Source organism: Oncorhynchus tshawytscha, linkage group LG33 (genome assembly GCF_018296145.1).
Source record: "Oncorhynchus tshawytscha isolate Ot180627B linkage group LG33, Otsh_v2.0, whole genome shotgun sequence".
Taxonomy (NCBI): Eukaryota; Metazoa; Chordata; class Actinopteri; order Salmoniformes; family Salmonidae; genus Oncorhynchus; species Oncorhynchus tshawytscha.
The window spans coordinates 30,829,666-30,848,074 of NC_056461.1; the positions used below are offsets into that span (position 1 = coordinate 30,829,666).

An 18,409-nucleotide genomic window follows, 5' to 3' on the forward strand; every position below is an offset into this window, starting at 1 on the left:
CTCTATTTAGAGATATCTTTTTTACAGACTAATCTTCCAAAAGTCCTTAATGATGAATTGTACTACGATATTATCCCTGCAGCCCCACTGTATAAGTACTGATGATGGTAGCCTGAGGAAGGAACATTAACTATTACCTCTGTGGTGGAAATGGCATTATGATGGTTATAATATTACCTGTTGTACAACCAGCCCAGTAAATGAAGACAAGCTTTAGATAACATTAGCTTTATTTTAATGGTATAATTACATCCATTAATGGTATAAAAGCATTAAAGGGTGCAATCACCAGGGCCCAGATTCACAAAATCTTTTAAGACATTTCTAAACTGCCATTTTTTCCTTAACTATAGATTTTAAGAAAGTTAAGAAAAGTGGCTATTCCTCAAAAAGGTTATTGGAAAAAAGCTTTAAATATTGTTCTGGAATTGCAGTTATAAACATTTTGTTTTTTCATAAGAGGCTGAAGTTTTTGCGTAATAAATGTTTTGTGAATATGGGCCCAGGGCATGGTAATTAAATACAAAATACAGCACAATTTTTTAATTTTCATAACCCAAACATGCTGACTTCCGTCCAGGTACAGAGCAATCGATCCAGTGAATGCCCTGTGAAAAATGTGAAAAGAAAATGCAAACATCCTCTCTTGATTCATGAAAAATACAAATAATTCAGGCCTACACAACAAAAAGTATATTCTTCCAGTTGGCAACCAATACATTGCCTGAAGACTCACAACTTTCACTTTACTTCACAAAAAAAAAATCTGATTTCAATCTTGAACAAACCATACAATTATGAACAAGAAATACTTTTAACAAATGACAACATTCACTTGAACAGTGCAGATAAAACATTTTCTAAGAGAATGACAGTTTGTGCCATTGGTGCTGTCATTCTGTTACTGACCTTAACACTTAACTGTTTGTTCTTCAAGTACATTTGTATAACTTTCTGTGTAAATTGTTAAAAGTAGTCATTGTGCATTGCGTTATATGGTTTGTTCAACTTTGAAATCAATTGATTTTGTTTGGAATACATTTAAAAGGGAAAGATCTGAGTCTCGGCGTCATTCCATTTCCCTGGAATTGCCAAAAACAAACTTCTTTGCAAGGGGCTATAGGAACATGTTCTCCAAGTGTAAAAAAAACAACCTAGTCTGGGTACCAGTCATTTAAGATAACATCCCACTTGTTGTACTCTGTGCCAAGGGAGTACAATGTGTGGAACTGGTACCCAGACTAGCAACAACCACCAAAAGTAGAGAAACATGGCAGACATTTTTTTATATGAACAATTCCACTGAGTACAAATAACTTGTTTATTTGATCATTATCATCGTATAAACAACAAGGCCGAGTATTCACAATCTGGTTCATTCAATAATGTATCGATTCAAAAGCAGCACTGACACTTTTTTAAATGCCCTCTTACTCACTGTCATCAGTATTGATACACAAGGGGAGACAAGAACACAGCCAACGTCTGGTGGCAGCAGTCTGTCCTGCTGATGTGGGGAGGTCTATGCCAGTGTAGTGGCCAGGTCCAGACCCACTCTCTCTGGGACTGGTACGTGCAGGAAGTGGAGAAGTGACCTCATCGGTAGGCAAAGGGACATCACAGGTGGCACACTGATCATCCCTCAGGTAAAGAGCAATGTAGTTGAGACGATCTGTTGAAATCTGGATAGACTCAGTTTGAGTGGGCAGGTCACTATCTTCAACCCCATGCTGGTCCAAGGACAAACCAGTGACATTCAACACAGGCACATCTGATAGGTTCAGCAGCACATCACTGCTTGGATGAGAAGAGTGACGAGGTGAGCTACAGAGAGGGTTTCTACTGTTCCATTCAACTGCAGAGCAGTGATGAGCTGCAGGATGACACGTGAAGATACAGTCATCATGTTCACAGTTCCACTGTGAAGGAGGCTGGTTAGAGCTTGGTAGAGAGGAATAGGAGCTGTAGGACTTAAGAGCCTCCGGTGAGCCATGTGTATGACCATCCATGTGGCTCCCGAGAGACATGTTCATGTATTCATCACACACTAAATGATCAACATCACTAAGGCTGTCCTTTGCTGGTGAACAGCTACGTGGAAGCATCATCATGTAGCCCTGGGGACCCAGCTGGTCTGAGGGCAACATGGTAGCACTAGATGTTTGAAGAAGAGTGGGGGTCACATTGTAATCTGAAGGGATGTCATCTGTATAATGAGGACCTGGTCCACAAGTCATTGGCATATAACTTTCTCCCACTGGGAGTTTACTCTGATTATAGATATGGAGGAAGGGGGGCTTGGATGAGAGGTGTTTTTCGCATTTTGGAGTGCATGAGGTGGTTTGGTGGTATTGTCTGGAATGTTCAGGCTTAGACGTTTCCACATCACAGCTATCTCCTTGATTAGCCCCGGCCACAGCCGTTACCTGCAAATCCATGGCCACGTAGTCAGTCAAGCTGTTCTCGTCAATGAGTGTGGTGTTAAACAGTGAGTCAGGGGTGTTACTCCTGGACAACTGAAAGACACATGGGTTGGAGCACAAATCCTCAGCGCAGACAGAGCCTCTGTCGCTGGAAGAACCAAAGACTGAAGTGTCAGAGGTCCAGGGGTGTGTATCAGAGCCTCTGTCGCTGGTAGAACCAAAGACTGAAGTGTCAGAGGTCCAGGGGTGTGTATCAGAGTCATTGCCACTGCTGCTGGATACACTGATGGTGGTGGAGATGCATGCACAGTGACTGAGGCTCTCTTCAAGGCTTTTACTGATGCAGACATTACGGAGAGCCAAGTTGCCAGTCCCTGGGCTGATCAGTTGGTTCATTGTCCCCTCTCCATGGCTAGAAGTTCGATTGGGGCTGTGGCCTCCATCTCCTTTATCTTTCTGTGGGGACGCTTTGCTCACAACAGTTTCCACCCTTATAGAGCGCTGTAACCCAGTCAGGCTGGGTGGGAGGTTGCCATGGTGTTGACGTCGTGTGGTGACTACGGCACAGGGGTTTGATGGGAATGACTGACTCTTGCTCCGGGGCCTGAAATCAGGGATGGCCCTCAGGGCTCTCATGGCCTCCAGGATTGTCTCATGCATGTTCTGAGCCACCACAGGGTCGCCTGATTCTACCTGCATCCAGATCTCCCCGGGCCCAGTGGAGGACGAGCGGCCCACCTCCATAAAGAAGAAGCTCTCGGAGTGACCACAGCGACGCACATTCATCAGAGGTAGGTTCACAGACGTCATCTCAGAGCACATCTTCACCAGGTGAATGGTCTTGGCAGAGAGACACAGCCGGCACACTCCTATCAGGTTCTTGGTTTGTCCTAAACCTTTGGGCTTTACAATCACCTGCCACACCTCCTTGAAGATGGCTCCAGGAGAGACGGTCCAGTATCCATCATCCAACTCCTCAGCGTCCTGGTACTCCTTTTTCTCCTGGATCACCAGATCACTCAGAGCCAGGTACCAATCCTCTTGCTCCTTCTCATTCTCCGCTATCATGACAAAGTGCTCATCCTTAGTGTACAGGGCTATCAGGTGCTTGTGTTTAGAATCTACCCTTTTACTAACAGTAAAACATTGATACAGATAAATCACCTTCTTTGGAGAACCCACAGCACTGGGAGATTTACAAACGGATTTCATTCCATTTCTAAATTTCTTCTCACTATCATAGTACTCCAAACGGCTGGGGCCTGTGTCACTTGGCCCTCTCAAGACAAAAAATCTCTTGTGGCTGTGCTTCATCTTTCTCAGGTATCCAGACTTCCATACATCTCTAGCCTCAACACCAGAGCAAACTGTGGTAGTGACAGCTAAGGCCATGGCAGATGCAGAGGCAGTCGGGTCCTGGGAAACACCACCAGAGTCAGGTACCTCATAGACACAGGATGATGACAAATCTCTCACTGTATTATCTAGAGGGTTCTTCTTAGGTAACAGATCATGGCCATGGCTATAGTACTGCTTATGATGCCTCTTCAACTGGAGAACTTGGAGGGGCGGTGGTGATGCTGCCTCTAGCTGAAGGTGAGCACTGTTGCTGAGGGAAGATGATGGTGGTGGTGATGATGATGTTGTTGTTGTTGATGTTGTAACTTTCAGAGCTCGTGAATTGCAGCTATGGGAAACATCTCCTAAATCCATACCGCTGCTCTCTGGTGTTTTCGCCATCGTCAAAGCGCCATTCCTGGGAAAACAAAAAAACTATTGGTGCTCAGTAACTTAGTTTGTGTATGCTTCATACATGTCATGTTTAGATTTTTTAATACATGTCCTTACCTGTTCGGGTAAACAGCAGGTACTTCGCGAATAAAAACAACACTTGCTGTGCAATTGCAGTTTGAACGAAGAAATCCCTAATTTCTCCTGAAGGTAGGCTGCACTTCGGTAAAACGAAAACAACTCTGTCTGCGTTTCGATTGGGTCCGTGCTATAGGCGATCCTTGGGAAGTCCGTACCTCAAATTGAAGTTGACATTTAAAATGGTATTTAGGTAGGGGTTAAGGTAAGGGTTATTGAGTTAAGGTTAGTGTTAGGATTTAGGATATGGACGTCCCGAGGATCCCATATTGATTGATCAGGCTGTACGGTTTACCAGAACAGTCACAGATCGAGTGATTCCGAACATTTAAAAAAGTTAATTGATCAATTTATTTGACCTCTGGCTTTGACGATAGTTGTGGTATCTTTGAACACTCTATAAAAATATATGCAACGTAAAATATATATTTTTTAACAAAAGTTACCAGCGTGTCAACTCTAGAGGCTCTAGGATGTGTATTTTGCGTTTCATATAATTGACTCGTGGAGGTGATTGGCTATATACCTATTGTTATACATAATCTCTCTATTTCAGTGTTTTGGAGCTATTATTATGATTATTATTAGCTGTTATATAATAGCAATAAGGCCCGAGGGGGTGTGGTATATGACCGATATACCAAGGCTAAGGGCTGTTCTTAAGTTCGACGCAACGTGGAGTGCCTTTATACAGCCTTTAGCTGTGGTATATTGGCCATGTACCACAAACCCCTGAGGTGCCTTATTGCTATCATAAACTGGTTACCAACGTTGTTAGAGAAGTAAAAATAAATGTTTTGTCATACCCATGGTATACAGTCTGATATACCACGGCAGTCAGCCAATCAGCATTAAGGGATTTAATCACCCAGTTTATATTTTGCAACAAATCTGCTTTATAATCTCAAGGGACGGTGCTAGATACCCGCGTAGAGTTGACAATATATTCTGTCTCACTCACTGTTGAAAGGATTTAATGCAAATGTTAATCCATTATGCCCTTCTTAATGTGGATAGCCTATGTGTAGGATTATCTATATGCCTCTATGGCCTCATTCCGTTCTGCATATGGTGTACCTATACTTTCAGCCTGGGGGGGGCAACTGATGCAAAACAAAGATGTACGTTTAATACATGTTTTATTTATTCCTCTACACAGCCTTTTATTGCATTGTTGCATCACCAGATATTGTACTTGCAGGGCCCACCATCTCAAGCACTGTGTGACAAAACCAACCATTGGCAATTCAAATTCCATGTATTTTGAGATGCAGACGATGATGATAGATAGGTAAAACCACTGTTTTCTCATCTCAAAGGAACAACCTATAGAGAAGCATTTCAGATGGCTCAGTAGGATCGGCTAGAGACGGCTTCAGCTGCATAGTAGGTCATGAAACGTAGATTCAGTTTCTCGTTGCAACACTCTATTATATTTACAGATGAACAGGTAAATAAATACTATAGACATGTACAACCCTTATATAACTCTTGTATGTTATTAGATATTTGCCCCACAGTTTGTTTGTTTGTTTGTTTGAGCACAGGAGAAGAACACATGCTCTCGGGATGAATAAGAGATTGTAGGCTAAATCATGCAACTGGGTCAAAATGTTGTTTTTCTTTTCACTGAGAATCACTGTAGAGAGTGTTTTTTTCCTCCTGTACCAGTGACTCATCTTCTACTTGCTGTCTGCTTGAAGAAATGGACAACTGGGGTGAGGGGCGGGTGAGAAAATGTGATACCTTAACGGTTCAGTGATGAAATCCCATTTGCTATTTATAGCTCCTTCTCAAGAGACAAATTCCTCTTTGAAGGGCTTCTTATGATCATTGTAGAATCATCTCTACAGTATATTGTGATGTAGTATTATGTCTACTGATGCCAATTGTATGTTGTACGGTAATGCAAACTCACCATGTCCTATTGAGGCATTGTCTATTTCTAAAAACTCCCATTGATTAGTAGATGCTCATAGCTTTACATATACCTTTGTCCCTTTCCTGCTTATGCACAACATGCTATGGTCTGTGGCAATGACTTTTCAAACTCTAATTTCTATAGGAAGTGTATGGAGCCATGGTTGTAAAAAAAAAAGTCCTTGATTGTCAAAATGGCAAACACAAGTGGAGAGAGAGTTTCCAGGTTTCACTAGAGGTGTTTCTTGCAAAGAACCATTTCAGTGATGATGCATCATCACATTGTCCTCGTCCAAACCTGCTGCCAAAGTCAGAGTCACTGTCCGCACAGTGAAGAGCCTCCTCACCGCTTTCTGCAGGAGATGCTTTAAGTCCTTCGCTGTCTTCGTTCTGAAAGACAGCAAGAAGGATGTGGGACATCAGTTCATAAAGCCTGTGGCCTTTTTCCCATTGAACTGTCATTGCTGAAGAGAGAGTCCCACTTGCGCTCCGTTTAAGTTTGAAAGAACACAACGTTAGTCAGCTGTTAGCAAGATCTTCAGCAGAAAAAATCCAGGAAGAGTAAAAAGGCAATCAGTGTAAGTACTGAGTATTCCACTGAGATACTACTCTAGTCATGAACACCTTGTAATGCTATACATTTTTCATGCATAACTCTACATCATTTATTCTTCTTGGCAAGTTGTTGTTCCGCTTTCTTCCGCTTGTGTCGGTTGATCTCCTCCATCTGCAAGCCATGAGCCATTTTCCTGAAACATACATTGGAGAGGTAAAGCAAATGCCACACATGGGAACTCAAGACCAGAGATGGCCAACCCTCCTCATAATGCCCTGCATGTATCCACTTTACGTTGTCAGAGGCTGCATTTACACAGGCGGCACAATTCTGATATTTTTTCACAGAGCCCTGACCTCAACCCCATCAAACACCTTTGGGATGAATTGGAACGCCGAATGCGGGCCTAATCGCCCAACATCAATGCCCAACCTCACTAATGCTGTTGTGGCTGAATGGAAGTAAGTCCCCAACATCTAGTGGAAAGCCTTTCCAGAAGAGTGGAGGCTATTATAGCAGCAAAGTGGGGACCAACTCCATATTAATAATGCCCATGATTTTGCAATGAGATGTTCGACAAGCAGGTGTCCACACATTTTGGTCATTTAGTGTAGTTTGATACCTGCAGGATCACGGTCACTTGGAACAAAGATAATCATTCCTTTTTCAGGAATTAGCTTTGACTTTCCTTACCCTGACTTAAGCTCAGGTGGCACAGGCAGGGGTTTGGTGAAACTGTCCCTTCCAACCAGCCAGTAGGTCTCCTCCATTCCTTTCCCCTGTGGAGTCATGAGACATCTAAGGTCATTATTATCACAGATAAGTCACTAAAACAGTATTCAGTTGTTCATTTTATGATTTACTTTGAGGGTAATATAAATGCCAGAGAGTGGGACCACAAAGCTGACCTTGAGCTCTGTCTTTCCACGAAGTTGAACTTGGTAGCCTTCTCTCAGATCCACCAGGATCTTTGCTGTGCTATGGCTCAAATGGATTCGGTATGCTGCAAACAATATGGTAGGAAAAATCTTATTTTGGGAGTCTGGTATAAAGCGCTTACTAAAACGCAGCCTAGAATTGCTTAATCTTTTAGCCATATTTGGCTCTTTGGTGGCAGGTCTTACGCATTCCTGTGGATTCCATCCTGGAGGCAGTGTTGACTGTGTCACCAAACAGACAGTACCTGGGCATGGTGAGGCCTACCACCCCAGCAACACATGGGCCTACAACACACACACACACACACACACACACACACACACACACACACACACACACACACACACACACACAATGTGGTGGAAAAAGTATCCAATTGTGATACTTTAATAAAAGTATAGATACCTTAATAGAAATTTAAAAGTGAAAGTCACACAAGAAAATACTACTTGAGTGAAAGTATTTGGTTTTAAATATACTTACATATCAAAACTAAATGTAATTTCTAAAACATACTTAAGTATCAAAAGTAAGATTATAAATCATTTCAAATTCCTTACATTAAGCAAAGCAGACGGTACCATTTTCTTGTTTTTAAATTTTCCTTATAGCTGGGGCAAACTCCAACACTCAGACATCATTTTCAAATGATGCATTTGTGTTTAGTGAGTCTGCCAGATCAGAGGCAGTAGGGATGATCACGTGTTCTCTTGATAAGTACATGAATTGGACCATTTTCCTGTCCTGCTAAGCATTCAAAATGTAACGAGTACATTTGGGTGTAAGTAAAAGTAAAAGTTGTCAAAAAGATAAATAGTAAAGTACAGATACCCCCCCCCAAATTACTTAATCAGTACTTTAAAGTATTTTTACTTAAGTAGTTATATCACTACACACACACACACACACACACACACACACACACACAGCACTGGTGACATGCCTGTTCCTAGGGGACATTTCATATCAACGCTGTCAGAAAAATATAAACGCACTGGGAAGTTCATGGCAGTTTGACTGTTTATGATGTTTGACATCAGTATAGTATGTGGCGTTAATTTCAAAATGATTTGTACTTCCATTTTGTTCATACGGGGGTCTTTAAAATGGTGCCCTGACCTGAGTGCAGTCCAATGCGTATGCGAACAGGTACATCCGGCATGTGTCTCATCTTGAAGGTGCCAACAGCACTCAGGATGTCCAGGGCCATGCTGGATATCTCTGCAGCATGACGGTTTCCATTGGGAACAGGTAGGCCGGACGCCACCATGTATGCATCTCCTATTGTCTCCACCTACAATCGAAGAGGAAATATCTTCAGTAGGTTACGAAGGTGCACAAGAAGACACACTAAGTCATTCATTTAAAGACTAAGCAAAGGGCTTACCTTGTATACATCATGATTGCCAATGATGGCGTCAAATAGAGTATATAGGTCGTTGAGGAGGTCCACCACTTCGATAGGCTCGCTGTTGGCAGAGATTGTGGTAAAACCTACTATGTCGCTGAAGTAAAGTGTTACATTTTCAAAATGCTCCGGTTCCACAGTACCGCCAACCTTCAGGACGTCTGCAACAGATCTGCAAACAGAGAAGAAATACCATTTAGGGCCCTCGTCGTTGGAAACTGTATACTTTATTTGAGAAGAAACATTTGTACATCCTAGTCAGTATCTTTGAGTGTATGTGTCATTGTCTGTTATTCACGGAGGCAGCATCTGAGTGAGTAGTTTCTCAGTCTTCAGTTTCTCTATCTCCAGCTCCTCAGTCCTCTCTCTGATCAGCTCCTCCAGGTTAGAGGAGTACTGCTCCAGCATCCGCAGCATGGAGTCTATAATGTTGGTCTTCCTCCCTTTGTTGATGTTCTTAAACTGGGATTGATGGGGGATGTGTTAAAGGTGAACTCGAATGATGCTTTTATATCCCCCAGTCAAACTTCTACAGACAAAAGGTTCCCTTATATTAGTCTATTTATTTTTGATTTTTTTAAAGACACTGATTGTGAGTGGTCTGTTTGATGTCTCAGTCTAAGGTACCTGGTCAAAGATGTCATTGAAGTGCGGCCGCCTATCTGCCTGTTCGTTCCAGCACTGTTTCATCAGCTGGATACACTCCAGGGGGGCGTGGTCTGGTGATACCACAGGGCGGCACAGTGGTGGAGAATTCCTCACCTTCTGGATGACATCTGACAGACCGGAGCAGACACTCTGAGTTACCCCACCAAGACCAAGCTACAGTATCTATGTAACAGTATAACTTTAGACCGTCCCCTCGCCCATACCCGGGACCCTCTGCACACATCATCAACAGTAACCCACGAAGCATCGTTACCCATCGCTCCACAAAAGTCGCGGCCCTTGCAGAGCAAGGGGAACTACTACTTCAAGGTCTCAGAGCAAGTGATGTCACCGATTGAAATGCTATTTAGCGCGTATCACCGCTAACTAAGCTAGCCATTTCACATCTGTTACATCTACTACTGACATTTTCGTCATTTAGCAACTTATAGTAGTTAGTGCATGCATTTTTGTAATTTCTCCCCGTGGGGAATCAAACCCACAACCTTGGTGTTGCAAGCACCATGCTCTACCACCTGAACCACAAGGAGGACCAACAGACAGCACTGGGACCATGCATGCAACAGACGTTATTTATGTATACGCATTCAAATGAAGCCTGAATCACCCACCCATCCCTATTAAACCACCCTGTTAAACCACACACCCTATTAAACCACATCCCTATTAAACCACACCCCTATTAAACCACACCCCTATTAAACCACACCCCTATTAAACCACACCCCTATTAAACCATACCCCTATTAAACCACATCCTATTAAACCATACCCCTATTAAACCATACCCCTATTAAACCACATCCCTATTAAACCACACCCCTATTAAACCACATCCTATTAAACCACATCCTATTAAACCATACCCCTATTAAACCATACCCCTATTAAACCATACCCCTATTAAACCACATCCTATTAAACCATACCCCTATTAAACCATACCCCTATTAAACCACACCCCTATTAAACCACACCCCTATTAAACCACATTCTATTAAACCATACCCCTATTAAACCACATCCTATTAAACCATACCCCTATTAAACCACACCCCTATTAAACCACACCCCTATTAAACCACATCCTATTAAACCATACCCCTATTAAACCACATCCTATTAAACCATACCCCTATTAAACCACACCCCTATTAAACCACCCCCACATCCTATTAAATCATACCCCTATTAAACCACATCCTATTAAACCATACCCCTATTAAACCATACCCCTATTAAACCACACCCCTATTAAACCACATCCTATTAAACCACATCCTATTAAACCATACCCCTATTAAACCATACCCCTATTAAACCACACCCCTATTAAACCATACCCCTATTAAACTACATCCTATTAAACCATACCCCTATTAAACCACATCCCTATTAAACCACACCCCTATTAAACCATACCCCTATTAAACCACACCCCTATTAAACCACATCCTATTAAACCACATCCTATTAAACCACACCCCTATTAAACCACACCCCCATTGAACCACACCCCTATTAAACCATACCCCTATTAAACCACATCCTATTAAACCACATCCTATTAAACCCACACCCCTATTAAACCATATCCCTATTAAACCACATCCTATTAAACCATACCCCTATTAAAACATACCCCTATTAAACCACATCCTATTAAACCACATCCTATTAAACCATACCCCTATTAAACCATACCCCTATTAAACCACACCCCTATTAAACCACATCCCTATTAAACCACACCCCTATTAAACCATACCCCTATTAAACCACACCCCTATTAAACCATACCCCTATTAAACCACATCCTATTAAACCACATCCTATTAAACCACACCCCTATTAAACCACACCCCCATTGAACCACACCCCTATTAAACCACACCGTTGAAACTGTCTCTTCTACTTTTTTGTTTTAAATTGTGTTTGGGGTTGTGATTGGATGAGTGATCCACACCTTCAGCAGACAGGTCCAGCATACAGAAGGGAGGTCCCCGCAGCACCACCTCCTGCATGATGATGGCGAAGCTGTAGACGTCCCCTAGCTGGGTGCCGCACAGCCCTGGGTGAGGGCTCCGTAGGATCTCAGGGGCCGTCCACAGCAGCTCTGCACAACCACACAGGCAAGTAGGCACGCAGACATATACAGTTGAAGTCAGAAGTTTACATACACTTGGAGTCATTAAAACTTTTTTTTCAGCCACTCCACAAATTTCTTGCTAACAAACTATATTTTTGGCAAGTCAGTTAGGACCCAGAACTTTGTGCATGTCACAAGTAATTTTTCCAACAAGTGTTTACAGACAGATTATTATCTTTAAATTCACTGTATCAAAATTCCAGTGGGTCAGAGATGAATGTACTTTGGTCCGAAAAGTGTGAATCAATCCCAGAACGACAGCAAAGAACCTTGTGAAGATGCTGGAGGAAACAGGTACAAAAGTATCTATATCCAGAGTAAAATGAGTCCTATATTGACATAACCTGAAAGGCCCTCAGCAAGAAAGAAGCCATTGCTCCAAAACCGCCATAAAAAAGCCAGACTACGGTTTGCAACTGCACATGGGGAAGATCATACTTTTTTTTAGAAATGTGCTCTGGTCCGATGAAACAAAAATAGAACTGTTTGGCCATAATGACCATTGTTATGTTTGGAGGAAAAAGGGGGAGGCTTGCAAGCCGAAAACACCATCCCAAAGTACAGCTTGCGGGTTATACACTCTATCGGCAGGACAGAACAGTAGCCTCTGGAAAGACTCGGGCGAGGTCCAATGCATTTATGTGAACAACAGTTGGTGTACGATATCTAAGGAAGTCTCAAGGTTCGCCTGAAGTAGAGTATCTCACGATAAGCTGTAGACCACACTATCTACCTAGAGAGTTTTCATCTGAAATTTTCCGTATCTGTCTACATACCACCACAGACCGAGGCAGGCACTAAAACCGCACTCAATGAGCTGTACTCCGCAAACAGGAAAACACTCATCCAGAGGTGGCGCTCCTAGTGGCTGGGGACTTTAATGCGGGAAAACTTAAATCAGTTTTACCTCATTACTATCAGCATGTTTAATGTCCAACCAGAGGGAAAAAAATTCTAGACCACATTTATTCCACACACACATGCATACAAAGCTCTCCCTCACCCTCCATTTGGCAAATCTGACCATAACTCTATCCTCCTGATTCCTGCTTACAAGCAAAAATTCAAACAGAAAGCACCAGTGACTCGGTCTATAAAAAAGTGGTCAGATGAAGCAGATGCTAAACTACGGGACTGTTTTGCTAGCACAGACTGGAACATGTTCCGGGATTCTTCCAATGGCATTGAGGAGTACACCACATCAGTCACTGGCTATATCAATAAGTGCTTCGAAGGCGTCGTCCCTACAGTGACTGTACGTACATACCCCAACCAGAAGCCATGGATTACAGTCAACATTCACACTGAGGTAAAGGGTAGAGCTGCCGGTTTCAAGGAGCAGTACTCTAACACGGAAGCGTATAAGAAATCCTACTATGCCCTCCGACAAACCATCAGACAGGCAAAGTGTCAATACAGGAATAAGATCGAATCGTACTACACCAGCTCTGACAATCGTTGGATGTGGCAGGGCTTGCAAACTATTACAGAGTACAAAGGGAAGCACAGCTGAGAGCTGCCCAGTGACACGAATATACCAGACGAGCTAAATAACTTCTATGCTCGCCTCGAGGCAAGTAACACTGAAACATGCATGAGAGCATCAGCTGTTCCAGACAACTGTGTGATCACGCTCTCCGCAGCCGATGTGAGTAAGACCTTTAAACAGGTTAACATTCACAAGGCCGCTGGGCCAGACGGATTACCAGGATGTGTAATCCCAGAATGTATTGACCAACTGGCAAGTGTCTTCACTGATATTTTCAACCTCTCCCTGTCTGAGTCTGTAATACCAACATGTTTCAAGCAGACCACCATAGTCCCTGTGCCCTTGAACACTAAGGTAACCTGCCTATATGACTACCAACCCTTGCACTCACGTCTGTAGCCATGAAGTGCTTTGAAAGGCTGGCCAAGGCTCACATCAACACCATTATCCCAGAAACCCTAGACCCACTCCAATTTGCATACCGTACAAACAGATCCACAGATGATGCCATCTCTATTGCACTCCACACTGCCCTTTCCACACTGCCCTTTCCCATTGACATCTTCCAACACTATAGTGCCCTCAAAGCCCATCAATAAGCTAAGGACCCTGGGACTACACACCTCCCTCTGCAACTGGGTCCTGGACTTCCTGACAGGCCACCTCCAGGTGATAAGGGTAGGTAACAACACATCCGCCACACTGATCTTCAACATGGGGGCTCCTCAGGGGTGCTCGCTCAGACCCCTCCTTTTCTCCCTGTTCACTCATGACTGCACGGCCAGGCACGACTCCAACACCATCATTAAGAGCTAATGACATAACAGCGGTAGGCCTGATCACCAACAACGATGAGACAACCTATAGGGAGAAGGTCAGAGACCTGACCGTATGTGTCACGCCCTGACCATAGAGAGCCTTTTTATTCTCTATTTTGGTTAGGTTGGGGTGTGACTAGAGTGGGTGATCTAGTGCATTTATTTCTATGTTGGCCTGGTATGGTTCCCAATCAGAGGCAGCTGTTTATCGTTGCCTCTGATTGGGGATCATATTTAGGAAGCCATTTCCCCACTGTGTTTTGTGGGATCTTGTTTCTGCGTAGTTGCCTGTTGAGCACTGCTTGAGCTTCACGTATCGTTTATTGCTGTTTATTGTTTTTGTGAGTTTCCTTTATTAAAGATGTGGAAGCCAAATCACGCTGCACGTTGGTCTGAGTATATTTCCATCGTGACAGTATGGTGCAATGACAACAACTTCTCCTTCAGCGTGATCAAGACAAAGGAGATGATTGTGGACTACAGGAAAAGGAGGACTAACCACGCCTCCATTCTCATCGACGGGGCTGTAGTGGAGCAGGTTGAGAGCTTCAAGTTCCTTAGCATTCACATCACCAACAAACAAACATGGTCCAAGCACACCAAGACAGTCGTGAACAGGGCACGACAAAACCTTTTACCCCTCAGGAGGATGAAAAGATTTGGCATGGGTCCTCAGATTCTCAAAAGGTTTTACAGCTGCACCATAGAGAGCACTGGTTGCATCACTGCCTGGTATGGCAACTGCTTGGCCTCCGACCGCAAGTCACTACAGTGGGTAGTGCGTACGGCCCAGTACATCACCGGGGCCAAGCTTCTTGCCACCTAGGACCTCTATACCAGGCGGTGTCAGAGGAAGGCCCCAAAAATGATCAAAGACTCCAGCCACCCAAGTCATAGACTGTTTTCTCTGCTACCGCACGGCAAGCGGTACTGGAGCACCAAGTCTGGGTCCAAGAGGCTTCTAAACAGCTTCTACCCCCAAACCATAAGACTCCTGAACAGCTAATTAAATGGCTACACAGACTATTTTCATTGCCCCCCCCCCCACACACACACACACACACACACACGCTGCTGTTACTCTCTGTTATTATCTATGCATAACCACTTTAATAACTCTACCTACAGTGGCTTGCGAAAGTATTCACCCCCCTTGGGATTTTTCCTGTTTTGTTGCCTCCTGTCTCTATAATCTTGGTACATCTAGCCCCTGGGATTTTTGCTCTTTCTTCAAGGCAAAACTGCTCCAGCTCCTTCAAGTTGGATGGGTTCCCCTGGTGTACAGCAATCTTTAAGTCATACCACAGATTCTCAATTGGATTGATATCTGGGCTTTGACTAGGCCATTCCAAGACATTTAAATGTTTCCCCTTAAACCACTAAAATGTTGCTTTAGCAGTACGCTTAGGGTCATTGTCCTGCTGGAAGGTAAACCTCGATCACAGTCTCACATCTTTGGAAGACTGAAACAGGTTTCCCTCAAGAATTTCCCTGTATTTAACGGCATTCCTTCAATTCTGACCAGTTTCCCAGTCCCTGCCGATGAAAAACATCCCCACAGCATGATGCTGCCACCACCATGCTTCACTGTGGGGATGGTGTTCTCGGAGTGATGAGAGGTGTTGGGTTTGCGCCAGACATAGCGTTTTCCTTGATGGCCAAAAAGCTCAATTTTAGTCTCATCTGACCAGAGTACCTTCTTCCATATGCTTGGGGAGTCTCCCACGTGCCTTTTGGCAAACACCAAATGTGTTCGATTTTTTTTTCTTTATTAAGCAATGGCTTTTTTCTGGCCACTCTTCCGTAAAGCCCAGCTCTGTGGAGTGTACGGTTTAAAGTGGTCCTATGGACAGATACTCCAATCTCCGCTGTGGAGCTTTACAGCCCCTTCAGGGTTATCTTTGGTCCCTTTGTTGCCTCTCTGATTAATGCCCTCCTTGCCTGGTCCATGAGTTTTGGTGGGCGGCCCTCTCTTGGCAGGTTTGCTGTGGTGCCATATTCTTTCCATTTTTTAATTATGGATTTAATGGTGCTCTGTGGGATGCTAAAAATTTTGGATATGTTTTTATAATCCATACCTGATCTGTACTTCTCCACAATGTTGTCCCTGTTTGGAGAGCTCCTTGGTCTTCATGGTGCCACTTGCTTGGTGGTGCCCTTTACTTGCTGGTGTTGCAGACTCTGGGGCCTTTCAGAACAGGTGTATATATACTGAGATCATGTGACAGATGATGTGACACTTAGATTGCACACAAATTGACTTTATTTAACTAATTAAGTGACTTCTGAAGGTAATTGGTTGCACCAGATCTTAGTTAGGGGCTTCATAGCAAAGGGGTGAATACATATGCACACACCACTTTTCCGTTAAATGTTTTTTTTTGTTTTTTTTTAAACAAGTCATTTTTTTCCTTTCACTTCACCGATTTGGACTATTTTGTGTATGTCCATTACATGAAATACAAATAAAAATCCATTTAAATTACAGGTTGTAATGAAACAATATAGGAAAAACGCCAAGGGGGTGAATACTTTTGCAAGGCATTGTACATGTACATAATTATCCTCAATTACCTCAACACCGGTGCCCCCGCACATTGACACATTGGCTCTGTACTGGTACCTCCTGTATATAGCCCCACTATTGTTATTTACTGCTGCTCTTTAATTATTTGTTATTCTTATCTCTTACTTTTTATGTTTTATTTTTGGGGGTATGTTCTTAAAACTGCATTGTTGGTTAACGGCTTGTAAGTAAGCATTTCACTGTAAGGTCTACCTGTTGTATTTGGCGCATGTGACAAATTAAATTTGATTTGATTTGAGTGGTCTTAACACCCACCTTCTGCGGAGGGATCTTCATATGGGAATCTTTGTGCCATCAAAATCTTGTTGTAGCCGTAGTCTGTGAGCTTGAGCACAAAGCGGCCATCCACTACGCAGTTCCGAGACTTGAGTCGTCCATGACAAACCCCTCGGTGGTGGAGGTACTTCATGCCCTATGGAAGACAGAAAAAAGTAGTGTCGGTGTCATGTCAGAGAGAAAGGTAGCTCACGGTATACCGTGAGTTGGGCATTAAATGAACTTTGGGACCTAAACTCTAACAAATCTGTAATGTAAAATGATTTAAAGCACATTGTGGCAGCTGCAGGTCTTCCTATAGGGATAGTGTAACTGTATGTCCCTGAGGGGATTTTGGCCACACCCCACTACTAGTGGTTACCTTGATAAGGTCCAATAACAGGGAGGTCTTAAACATCCAGTCCAGCTTAACGTCACTATTGCTTAGCAAGTCCTGCAAGCTGCTACGTGAGCAATACTCTGTCATGATGCCGAAAACACCACAGTCAAGGAAAAACCCCAGGAAGAGGTTGACGTTCTCATGTCGTATGTCCTTCATCTGAAAGAACAGAGCCGTGACAATGGGCTCATTTGAATTGACAACAGAGACACATTAGTTATAGTCAAACGGATTTCTCATCATCAAATCTTCTTACATCGTAACTGGCAGTATATTTTACAGTAGAACCTCACCAACTCAAAGACGTCACTGGTCTGGGGAGTAATGGCTTTAAAGTTTCCAGACGGGAGTCTTTTCATCCAAGCCCAGTCTCCCTGTAAAAAGGTACGTGTTTGATAGTTCTGAATCAACTTTCAGACAAGCCTCAGAACTCCCTGAACCATTCTTAGAAGAGAGCCTCCTGCCCCCGTTACCTCAAAGATGGCTATGTTGGAGTTTGCATAGGTTGCCGGGGTGACGGTGGAGTCAGAGAAGGGAGTAGAGAGGCTCTGACGATCCGTGTCTGAGGGTTTCCTACGCATATCACCCACTTTGCTCTCATCTAAACTTAGCTTCTGAAACATGGAGAGAAAAACATAGGTTATTGACAAAACCACTCGTCATGCTGCAAAGATATCAAATAAAAAAATATATATATTTTCAATTGCATGTGTTGTCCAACCAAAAGTATGTGGACACCTGCTCTTTGAACATCTCATTCCAAAATCATGGACATTAATATGGAGTTGTTCCCCCCTTCGCCTCTATAACAGCCCTTCACTCTTCTGGGAAGGCTATCCACTAGATGTTGAAACATTGCTGGACTTGCTTCCATTCAGTCACAAGAGCATTAGTGAAGTCGGGCACTGATGTTGGGCAATTAGGCCT

At 43.3% G+C, this 18,409-nt stretch overlaps 2 protein-coding genes across 2 annotated transcripts in view; both read right to left on the reverse strand.

Annotated features, from left to right (window-relative positions):
* Positions 1-204: 204 nt before the first annotated feature.
* On the reverse strand, positions 205-4,718 carry LOC112230587 (insulin receptor substrate 2-B-like). The gene is made up of 2 exons (XM_024396857.2): positions 4,272-4,718; positions 205-4,179 (listed from the first exon to the last, which is right to left on the reverse strand). The coding sequence occupies exon 2, from the start codon at positions 4,161-4,163 to the stop codon at positions 1,431-1,433; it is 2,733 nt and encodes a 910-aa protein (XP_024252625.1). The 5' UTR covers positions 4,164-4,179; positions 4,272-4,718; the 3' UTR covers positions 205-1,430.
* A 706-nt stretch (positions 4,719-5,424) lies between these two features.
* Positions 5,425-18,409, reverse strand: part of LOC112231146 (retinal guanylyl cyclase 2-like) — a 23,749-nt gene continuing 10,764 nt past the window's right edge. Inside the window, exons 7-19 of the mRNA XM_024397722.2 lie at positions 17,956-18,096; positions 17,776-17,856; positions 17,465-17,641; positions 17,083-17,239; positions 11,751-11,900; positions 9,743-9,891; positions 9,414-9,577; positions 9,095-9,287; positions 8,827-9,001; positions 7,893-7,991; positions 7,677-7,771; positions 7,462-7,547; positions 5,425-6,961 (exon numbers count right to left, since the gene is read on the reverse strand). Coding sequence (XP_024253490.1) covers positions 6,874-6,961; positions 7,462-7,547; positions 7,677-7,771; positions 7,893-7,991; positions 8,827-9,001; positions 9,095-9,287; positions 9,414-9,577; positions 9,743-9,891; positions 11,751-11,900; positions 17,083-17,239; positions 17,465-17,641; positions 17,776-17,856; positions 17,956-18,096 — 1,755 coding nt within the window. The 3' untranslated portion in view covers positions 5,425-6,873. The remainder of the gene's footprint in view (positions 6,962-7,461; positions 7,548-7,676; positions 7,772-7,892; positions 7,992-8,826; positions 9,002-9,094; positions 9,288-9,413; positions 9,578-9,742; positions 9,892-11,750; positions 11,901-17,082; positions 17,240-17,464; positions 17,642-17,775; positions 17,857-17,955; positions 18,097-18,409) is intronic.

Coding starts and splice junctions, on each gene's coding strand:
- LOC112230587 (XM_024396857.2), bottom strand. CDS start 4,163: ATGGCGAAAACACCAGAGAGCAGCGGTATGGATTTAGGAGATGTTTCC.